Raw genomic sequence first — 11,496 nt, 5'->3', positions numbered from 1 at the left:
TGTCACGACGTTCGCAACGTTCCGACGCCTCCGCGCTCATTCTCCTATGTATGAGGCGACAAAAGTTCAAGGTTTCGTTTTCCTTCCCCGGTCCTCTTTTCGGTCATAAGGTAACCACATAGCCTTGGCTGGACGATGTGAGAATGTATGACACCTCGGCAAACTGGTGCATGAACTTGGAAGTAGGCGAAATCGCCAGTTTTGATGCGAAAGCATTAAATGTCCCATTCAGCGGAAAAGCAGCCATCTGTAGCAGCGAAACGGCGCCTAAATTCCCCTTGGTTGCGACGCCACGTCACAGCAAGTCTCGATGGAGCAGACAGAGCGGGCGAAACGGCACACCTGCTGCTGCACTAGCACGCCAAGTGTTGCGTGAGGGGAGAGGGCATCCACGCGACGTGCCTCTCTCGCCCTCACTGGGATTAGCTGCAGCGCGCTTCTGCCGGCGTTGGTGGGCGCTACTGCTTCCTCGGTCTCTCGTCGCGCAGGACGTCGCTGGCATGTGGCGTTGGCACCGCAGGGTGCTGCTGCTTGCTGATTGAGGCAGCATGTAGCCGTATGGAGTCTGAATTATCAACATCGGCGGCGTCCGCAACCTCGGCGGTAGCAAAACCTGCCCGTCCACGCTGGTACACTGCGGACGAAGTAAGGGAGCAGAGGAACGCAGCAAAACGAGGGAAGAGGCTGGCAGCGAAATCTGCCATCGTTGTCAACTTCCCCTATACACGGCGGGCGGAACGAGCAGCGGCGCAACGCGCTAGGAAACAGTACGAAACAATTCGAAAGCGTGAGGCTGTAGCGGATCGCTAAGCACTATCATCTCAGCAACATTATCCAAATGATTCCGGGCTATAGCAAACATTCTAACGTAGAAACGGTAGAAAAAACAATAACTCGCACCAATTTAATCACGAAACTCAATAACATACCCCACACCAAAACTCGAAAACATTATTCGCAGCGCAAAACTCAAGGAAACAATCAGCGGCGTTCAATTGGGCATTAATGCTATCGCATTCACAACTCATAGGAAGTGCATAGGCATCCTCGAACATTTTTACATCACTGCCTATTTTTCCTTTATTTTATGACCTTAAAGGGACACTAAAGTGAAAAATGATTTCTTCTGCATCAGTAAATTACTGTTCTACAACATCAAAAAGACCACTCTTGCAAAGCTAAGACGTTTGGTAAGCCAGAAAAAGCGCAAGAACGAAATACGGGTGGCGACGCCTACTAAAGTTCCCGCACCTGGGGGCTGTGACGTCTTGGATTTTGATGGCATCTTCTAGGGCCTATTGATTATATATAGCGGTACAGATTGACTACATTGTGTTCTAAAGGAACCAAATATTAAACATGGCAAGTTTCGGGAACCTTTATTCAGCCAACGCGGCCCAAATGCGAAAACATACTTTGGAATCCCTGACGTCACGCTGACGTACCGGCGCTGGGGTTTCGGCGCGAAATTCAAATGCTGATACTTGGACCTTCATTTTCTCATCTAATAATCAAACTATTTTTTTTTTAAATGACTGCCTGCAGGGTTCTCAAACAATGCTTCATTAGTCTAAACTGATTTATTTCGCTTTAGTGCCCCTTTAAGGTTCATAAGGATTACGGCAGGAGGGAATGTTGTTCCTAGCTGGAGTAAGTGCTCTAGTCTGGAAAAACTTGCTTAGTCAATTTCATCACTCACTTCTGCCTAAAGAGTACTCTTAAACTGCGTTGACAGATCTAAAATATTTTTGGGACGCAAAATTCAGTAAATAATGACAGCATAGCTTTAAGCTAAGTGTAATCATGACAACACCACGGTCCCGGTCGTTCACAGGCAGCCATCAACGTTCTGGCGTGTCTTGGAAAGAGCAGGCAAATATTTGTTTGCCTACTGTAAACCATAGTGAGGTGCTTTTAAAATTCACATTTTATTTCTCAGGCCAACATGGTACATTCTAGCTCCTCGACCAAGCACGGCGGACCGCTCAAGCCAGTGGGGCCCTGGACTAGGGGCTCCACCCACTCGCTTTCTGCATTTTTTTTTTCTTTTAAATAAACGTTTTGATATATATAACTGTGGAACTTTACTATGTGAAATGTGAAGCCTCATTAAACCTTAGAAAGTTGTAACAACACTCGGCATGGCACATATTTGCCTTGGGCATATAACGCCATATCTTAAGAACTTCACATTTCTATTTCACCTGACACCTGAAAAAGGTTTGCATGCAACACTGCCTGTAAAGGTTAATTCACACCTAATGCTGTCCCTAAACATGGCAAGTCAGTGACATGAGACATGATTCTAGATCGAAGTAACATTAACAGGACTTATACCTAACTGACATAAAACTTAAGGTGGTGGCTCACAACAAATAACTTCATAGATCATAGATATGGGACAAAATTTATTTCACAAGTCCTTTCTTAAGGGTCAAGCACTTCACATTTACAAGCACACTAAAGGTATTCGAACGACATCTACATTACACATTCCAAGCTGCACATTGCATGTTATTTGTTGCATTCTTTACAGGAAGCTTGTGGACTAAAAACACTTTTTGCAAACTTCTCCATGATTGCAAGTTATAAACAAATTTAAAAGCACAAAAATAACGTCATTGACAGTGTTCAGAAGCATAAAAGAAACATTAGGACACAACTCCGAGCGACTTCCTTCAAGATGTTTGCACTCGAGATGTGCAAAGAGGAACTAGCCATGCTATTTCCTCATATAGTGTGCTGTATTTTGACATTACGCAACCATGATCTTCTCCATCATTCAGTGGCATTTATAGAAATAATACATCAAAGAAATAACAAAAACAATTTAAAGAAATGATAGGCGTTTATTCGCTTCAACAGAAATGACGAGGAGCCTGCAACAAACCAAGATATGGGACTAGCACATATATTATGCACTAAATAAGGCAATCCTAGATGCATGTGTGATAGCTTGCTACAGGGTGTACGCCTATATTAGGAACTATATAAATGCCAGGCATGTTGACATGGTATACTTACTAAGTATCTATTATCACGAGGTTCTTCAATAAAGGCAAAGTTGGAAGTATACTGTCTCATTAGCAATCTAAATGCACATTGTAAGCATGCAGAAGTCTACTAACCTACTACGAAAAAAGAGTGCTATACACATATACATTGTGGTTGCCAAGACAGCCACAATTTGTATGACATGCTTGGGTAAGTCCGAGGACACTAGGAAATTATATAACAGTAATTGCCTCGGTCATGGTAGTGAAAGTCAGAGGCACAGGAAAATGGCGAAGCGATTAAAGTAGCTCAATAAGGGAAGCAGCAACAAATAAATGGCTTCTCCTTCAAATGTTGGCTCAATACCAAGACCTTCCTTGTTCAGGCACTGTTAATCCCTTCGGTTATCGTATGAAAGCGGCTCACAGAAAACCCATAATACAGGCATGTTAAAGCATGGTCATAGCAAATAAGATCAAACTTTTTAAAGGACAGTGATGGTGCAACGCTACACGTCAGAAAGAAACAAAAATTGAGCAAAATGTGCTTATAGCTCGTGCAGAACAAAACCTACCTGCAGCCATATAAAATCACAGAAAGGGAGCCCATCCTATTACAAAAGGTTAAATAAGGACCAAACCTACTACATTTAACACAGTTCTTGTTGACATCTTCTATTATGAGACTTATTCCATACATCTTAGGCTATGATAAATGCTACACGTTTTATAGATTGTGAATTCTATGTCTAATTCCACAGTTATTACTGTGCCTAAGTGGAATTCATAAGTCACTCATTCTGTTATACTCTTCAGGGGCATTTCATTGGAGGTTGTGCCTTAATCACTGAAAAGTTGGGGTGCTAATAATATAAAGGCTGCATACTGTTCTCATTAAAGAGTTGTATGGGTTCGCAACCAAATTTGTCAATCATGGCTAAATTTATGATTTGGTACACCAAGACCATACATTAAATCAACCTATACAGTCATTATCCGAGAAACCATTAACACTTATTTAGTATTAGGATATTGCTTAATGCTGAGTAAGTCATGACTGAAGCTGTCACTCTTGCAACCAACATACTATACAAACATTAAGACAACAGCATAAATTTAATGATGTCTCAGCAAATATAACACTAAACATGTACATGAAATACTGCAACTTAAGCCTATGAAGCCATTGTGCTTAAGCTTACTGATCCCAAATTATTGTCCAAGAAGATATCTGCATATAGTCAGAATGCAGGAGGAAACACAGTATGTATGGCAACATGTTTCTGTCATCTTTGTGGCAGTGTTTCTTTTTGCCCTCCCACTATAAATGAATACTAATTTGCCCAGCATTTCAGCATGCTGAAATATGTGTTATTGGTCCAAGACAAGGAAAATGTAGCAAGCTCATCCGAAAAAGCCCAGCACTGCGATTTTGTGGTTTCGTATGAACCGTCATTGCACAGGTGCAAAAGGCATCCTACTCTCAAAAGAATTCCAATTCCAGAAAAAAGGGAATGTCATAGGCTGGTCTTAAAACAACTTTTAGCATCGACTCAGTCATTAGTTTGGTTATCAGAGTGTTGCTGCACAACATGTCATTCTCCATACAATGGAATGTAGATTTATGGTCCAAGTCATGGAAATGTTGCAGCTAAGACTGAAAGAAAAGCAGTGACATGGTTCCGCTGCACAAAAAAAAAGGAATCCTTGAAGCAATAGTGCATTCCTTTATGCTTCAAGTAATAAAACCTTTCCTGCTCCTTTGAGCTCTTTGCTTTTGTAATATTACTTTAACAGTCATGGGAACATAAAATCAGCTTCCTCAAGGCTTAAATGTCTTTGAAATGTATGATTAGAATGTCCCTACATGGTTTGAAAGCACTCTTATTGCCTTCAATCCATAATTTTAATTCTGCATTCATCATACTGCTGTAAGAAATTGCCTCCATGTAACAAATTGCTCACGAATGACCCAAGTCATGAAGAGTGCACACTGGAGCCGAATAACTTTTGTGGGCTTTAAAGTGACACACCCTCACTCTATAAAACTGGTTCCTCCTCGCAACTGAATGTTTGTTTATATTGATGCTTTGTGAAGTTGCAAACTAGATTGGATGTACTAGCTGTTGTGTAAATTCAGTTAAAATTACATAGCCTTGGCGTCCAAAACAACATTCTCCGTGCAATGGAGTGTCTGTTAATGGTTTAAGCTATAGTGCAAGCACCACATGCTGGCTTAAAGGTCAACTCTGCTAGCTGTGCTGGTTGAGCGTTCGATACACGCAAGTGCTAAGACAGGATCTTCTTTATTTTTCATTTAAATAAAGTTTTTTGAACAATTTACCTACGAGAGTGCACACAACCTACAATAAGTGAACGTTTTTCCTTTGGTAGCAATTAAACTCTGCATCTTCACTTTTATGCAAATCCCAGTTCAATGAACTGAATGGTGGCCTTATAAGTAGTTAATCGTAGTAGTCATCGTAGTAGTTAATTGTAAGTAGTCATCGTGGCGACAGTGGCCATAACAGAAGATAAATTTAACCAAATTGTTCTGCAGAAAAGCTGTTTGGGGCACCCTGAGATTCTTTGGGTAAAAGAATGACTGTAGCAACTTGTAACAACAAGGAAACTTCCAAACTGAACTCACGTTCCTGCATCTGGATATCATAAGAACAGAAATTCGTAATGATGACCCATGTTGGTACATTCCAGACTAACAAGATTTGTACCAGAGTGAATTGATTCATCACAGCAAGAAAATAAATAAAAAAGAAATGACAGGAAATAAACACACTTTGCAAGACCAGCATCTGTCTAGTCATGCCAGTATCTTTTCTTTCACTGTCATCACTTGCTCTGCTTTACACGGATAAATGTGATGTCCACTGCCTAAGTGACATAAAAAGGAAAGAGCAGGCCTCTCATACTTAGCCAACCAAGCATCTTGCTGCTGGAACCTGTCTCAGTCATTGCTTTCTTCATGTTGCCCACCAGATGAGAGAGACATACTGAGCCTCAGTTGCAGGGTACCATAGCTCCAGTACTGGCAACCAGCTAGCGCACTAACATGAAGTGGGCCACCAACAGTGAAAGGAGGGTTTTCCGCACAACGAGGCATCTGGAAAGAAGGCTCGCTTGCCATCATGGATGTGTTGTGGAAGAAGCGGACCTCCTTGGTAGAATCTTGCGGATGAATAACCGAGAACGTCAGAGACTTGCGAAAGGGCCATTGCAACGCCGAGTTGTTGGCAGCTGGGCAGAGCTGGACCTTGAACCTCAGGACAAGGTCCTCCTTATTGTCCTCGTCACTGGAGGATTTTGTCGGGGACACCAGCTTGCGCTCGCAGCGGACCCCGAGCCTCAAGGAGTAGCCACAGACGTTCGACGGCGCGCTGTAAACCTCCTCCGCATACTCCGGAACCTGTCTGGTGAAGTAGCGAACCCTGCTGACCACCACGGCTAGTCCCTGCGGTCGCCACGTTGCCGAGAGGGATAGCAGACCGACGGAACGCAGGAGACTGACTGCAGCGGTGACTAATTCTGAGTTGGAGACGCCTGTGGCTTCCCTGCCATGGATGTGCTCGACGAGCGAGTTGAGTTTGGTCTCGAGGCTATACTGGAAGTCGGCGACCTCGGTGAGAGAGAGTCCGCGAAGTTTTTCCGAGTCGCCGGCCGGCTTCACAACGTCGGACGCCGTCACTCCGCCGCCTTCTTGAGATTCCAGCCCGTGGTCGTGGCTGGCGCAAATGTTTCGGTGCTCGCGCGCGCTGGACCTTGGTACTTCGGCGAGGCAGCGATCGCAGGAGATGGTGTGGAATCGACACTTCTGGCAGTAGTGAGCCGGGAGATCGCTCAGTGTCCCCACGAAAGGACAGCCGTGCTTCGCGTTCCAGCACTTGACCCGCATGCTTTCCAGTTCCTGCGGCCGTGTAGAGAGCCACTTCACCTCGCCTTCGGCATAGGCTGCGTCGTCGATCGGGCAGCGCTGGCCGTTTTCGAGCGACGCCATGTAGCACGGCTCGCAAAGCACGTGAGAACAACCCAACTGCGCCGTTCCCCTCGGCAACACCAGACACAACGCGCAGTACCTGTCGACGTCGACGGGATCTTCAAACTCGGTTGGCCTCCAGTCGTACTCGGGCGAAAAGCCACTTAGAGTGTAGCGCGCTGGGCGCTGACCCGTAGCCATTACTCGCAAAGCCCGGATTTCGACGCAAACTGGCGGTGTTGACAGCGGCGATCGAAACCTACCGTTGGCCCAGACGCGCAGGAATCGGTGCGGATCGGCCCCCTTCGCGTAAACGAGCGCCGACAAACAACGGCGCAGGTTGATAACACGAATGACAGGATGTATACACCGGCTGGAGTGACACAGATGCTTGCGCGAAGGCACGGCACGATATCCGACGACGTGTTCTAGAAAAACCTGGATTGGGATTCAGTTGGCTTGCCATCGGCTTCTTTCACTGTGGCCGATTACTCTATTTTCTTTTAAATTCAATCATCTTAAAGGCGCAGCATCGTATACAAGTTATTACGCAAAGTATGTTTTAAATATAACAAAATAAAACAATATAATGTGGAGCGATTGATCTGAGTTGGCTAAAGGCGACTGCTGATGAGCTTCTGCTTAAAGAATTGAATTGCGACGCAGCGCTTTTACAGGCTGTGCTCCCATGTAAGAGCTTTTGCTGAAAGCTGTGTAGTATGTTGCTTCGTTGGACATTTTAATCTACTGGATGGGGTGCCCCAGTAGATCCCACAGATGAAAACAATTGCATGTCTTCGTACACTTTCATCATAGCAGTGATAAATTCTTTTTATTCATTTAGCTTGGTTGCAGATTGAGAATATTGCTCGTCACAAACATTAAAAAGAAATATTCCGTGCGCTTAATGCGGTAAAATGATCGTTTGAAAACGGATATCCACTTGATTAAAAACGAAATCGTAGTAGACGATCCGCGCGAGTTCATAGCAGTGATTGGACGTCGCTAGCAGTGCCTGTGCATAAGCAGTGCTTGGTTAGGCCTTAACTGTGTGAGCAGATACATAATGTGCGCTCTAATGATTTAACAAGCCTTGTAACGCTGGGAACAGACAATTAAGGAAATACTCAGTTTTCTCGCTATTTCCGTCGAGTACCCACGCGAATTGGCGTATGGCCTGCACCTTGCGCCGCCAAGTAGGCTTGTCCGAAACCCTGGCATTCACGGTTACGGTTACAGACACTAGATGTCGCCACGGTCTCGGAATCCTCGACGATGGTTTAGAGAGAAGTGGATCCAGCAGACGCCTTCGCAAGCATCTAGTACCGTTGTTGGCAAGCGCCGAGGGTGATGCAGAAAGCACTGAAATTGCGCCGCTGGCATCGCCTTTATCCTGAAGTTCCAGCTGTTTCGTCAACGCCCACTGACTGAGGCGAGCTCACGGGCTGCGTAGCTGTCGTCGACTCGACACACCGTCGTTGTTGCGTGGTTTGCATCGCTATTCCACCCTTGTATGTATTACAGATTGGTGGGGAATAAAACTGTGTGTCTGCCACGGAGTATCAACAGAGTGAAACGCCCGTCAAAGCTCAATGCAGCTGCGCTGGGTGTCCGACGCGACAAGCGTCCGGCCGACGAACGGGGCCGCTCGTTTGGTAAAGGCGACGGGGGCGCCACCAACTTTTGTACAAAAAGTCTGAGCGGAGAGCCCGCGCTGAACCCGCTCCCCTTATCAAACAGAGTCTTGTTTGAATTCGCCCTAGGCACGAGGTAAAAGCAAAGCTAGAATGTACTAGGATACAGTTGAGTGGAGCAAGCGGTTGGGCGGCGCATGCTTTGCAGTGAGGCGCACGATGACGAAAAATACTCTGGTGGCGCTGCGATCGAAGCGTATCGGGTCGCATCAAAGTCGCGCCGTTGGAAACTGCTGGCGATACTTGTCGCAAGGGTCATTCGTACTACTACGCGCGCTGGTATATGCGTTCACACGGCTCAAACAGCGTTTATAATTGCATATGACATGTATTTATACCTTCGGATTAAACGCCTTTCTTTCTTTTCTTTATTTCATTTTTTAATGCCACTTGGTGATTGCGCGTGCATTCAGGCTTTCATTCTACTATGTTCGTGTGTACGGTTCCCTTTGGATAACAAGTACTTTTCTTGTTTTTCTAGCAGTATGTATCTCTCGTGTCTGTTTTTGTGCATATAATTTTCCATCAGTAGGTCTTGCGAAACGCAGACGACAAAACATATGTCAACTTCCTGCTTGCCGCTTTTTTTCAGTCAGTGTATTTAGAATATTTCAGTATGAAATAAATGGGTATCTCCAGGCGACGGCAAACAACATTACCTTGGTTCTGTCCAGCCATGTGGCATTCGCGTAATTTTAAACTCTGGCTAAAGTTGGCTGGGACAACCTATATGGCACCTTGCAGGAGCGGGAGCCATGTACATTAACCCCTGTTAACACGGGCGCCCGCGAACTACATTTAATTCCTTCATCTTTCCGTCAAGGCAACTGCGCTCCATGTCACACGGTCTTTTCCGGAATCGGTTTTTAGGAATGATCAGACCTCCAGATCATATCCCTCAACTCCTGTCTGTCCAGTACGCCCGTGATAGGGCTAGGAGGCTTGACCTCCCGGTCCCAACATGGGACTAGCCAGGCAGGTGGCAACACCTTGTACAGGACAAGAATAAAGTTTTTTCCTCCTCCTCCTCCTCACACGGTCTCCTTTGCGCCAAGGAAGTTGAATTTAGATTTTGGCGAAGGTAGTTCGGCAGGGACCACTACGGCTGGATGCAGTACTCTCGTTCCCAGAAAGCTAAAGCTGCGAAGAAAATCACGCTTGCAAAATCGCCGTAACTGGCTCACTTACAAATTCTAGCAGTATTATTATTTTTTTGCCTTGGTTTACACGCCACGTAAAGGGAGTTTTTAATTCATTTTTAAGGACATTACGCCCGTACCGTCTGCACCAATGCTTCGCCGTGCCGCGTCGGGAAATGTCGTTCCGCCATTTTCGTTTCTTTATCCGCTTCGTCATTGATCTGGAAGCAGTTGAACTCACCTCGCGCACGCGCACGATTACACAGCAGAGAATCACAACTCAAAGCGCAACGGTCGAACCACGTGACTCACGCTACCCACGCGCGAAAGCAAGAGCGCAGTGTGGCCAACGTCGCTTTCAACTTCCCTATGGTTGGGCAACAAGTCTTGCGGTAAAATACAGCAAATTCTGTCGCTGTGATTCTATTAGATTACATGCTACGTTAAAAAAAAACACTACATTTAACGGCGATGTATATGTGTGCAGTTGCACGCGGAAGGAGCGCAGCAGCGCCGTTTCTGTCCAATGCGGCTCCCGTCGAATGCTCCCAATGTGCCGTGTAGCACGGCCGGAACTCCATTGCCGTAAATCTCCATCAGGGAGTTTCATGTCAACGGAGTTCGCGGGTGACGCAAGGAGGTTAGATGGTTAGCCCTCAGATTTCTCGATGCGGAGGTAGAGTTACTCTAGCGGAGAGTTAGACGTAAGTAGGCCGGCGCTTCGAAGCTCATGCTCCACATGCTCGACTAGAACTGTGGTGGGGAGCCATGAAACAGTTGCGAACGGTGCTGGTTATGGTATAGCTCTTGAGAATGTACTTTTCGACTGTTTACCAAATACTGCTTACATATATAGAACCTGACACTTATAGCTCATAGTAGTAAAGTGGTGAGTTTAGGTTAGTTCAGTCAAGAAAACTGCCATAGTTTGTTCAATATGGTTCAATATGCTCCTCAATATGGTTTTCTAGTGTACCGGTGCCATGGCAGGGCAAGTGTCCAAAGTCTTTTTTTCCTCTGCTTTATTTTTCATGCTGGCCTCAACGAGTCTAATTCAGAGACCAATCGGGTCGAATTGGACCTGTAGAATTTTTACGATGGGTGTACCAAAACACAATTGGAAATATACAAATGGTTTGGGCGATTTTTGTTTACTGGGATAACACACGTTTTGTAGGCGTTCTTGCTACCGGTAATTTTAGGCCCATGTACATCCATGAAGTTTCATTTCATCATCTCGCAGCTTCTAGAATATTGTTCTGGTTCCTTCTGGCAGAATCGTTAACCCTTGAACCACTAAAAACCATGCCCCATCAACCCAATACGTGTCATTTAAGGCTTAATCTGTGAAAAACGAGTGTTAAGATGGTCCACGTGAGGCTCGCAGGAATGAATTTAAATGTCGGATTGCAAAGTCACGGCGTTGTATGCGTATTTAACGTTACAATTTGCAGCAGCTTTTGGCAAATATAGTGAGCGCGTAAACAAGTTCAGAGAGTTCCAGGCATTGCGCACCCAAAATTACAGGTCGCCAACCGCCGGCTGTAAAAAGAAAGCAGAATGGCACACAGGGTAAGGGAGCTTTAGAGAGCTACGGGACGGAAACCGTGGTGCTCACAAAGAACGTAAAAACAGTACACGAGAACGCAAATGGCGTACCATGAAGATAGGGATTTTGG

At 45.4% G+C, this 11,496-nt stretch overlaps 1 protein-coding gene across 1 annotated transcript; it reads right to left on the bottom strand.

The window, feature by feature from the left end:
* Nucleotides 1–2,395: 2,395 nt before the first annotated feature.
* Nucleotides 2,396–7,410, bottom strand: LOC126544665 (uncharacterized). Its single transcript, XM_050192111.2, has one exon. The coding sequence runs from the start codon at nt 7,183–7,185 to the stop codon at nt 5,959–5,961; it is 1,227 nt and encodes a 408-aa protein (XP_050048068.1). The 5' UTR covers nt 7,186–7,410; the 3' UTR covers nt 2,396–5,958.
* Nucleotides 7,411–11,496: the final 4,086 nt, after the last annotated feature.

This window comes from Dermacentor andersoni, chromosome 10, assembly GCF_023375885.2.
Source record: "Dermacentor andersoni chromosome 10, qqDerAnde1_hic_scaffold, whole genome shotgun sequence".
Classification (NCBI taxonomy): domain Eukaryota; kingdom Metazoa; phylum Arthropoda; class Arachnida; order Ixodida; family Ixodidae; genus Dermacentor; species Dermacentor andersoni.
Note: the sequence above shows the minus strand (reverse complement) of the source record. Positions and strands in the feature narration are given on the sequence as shown.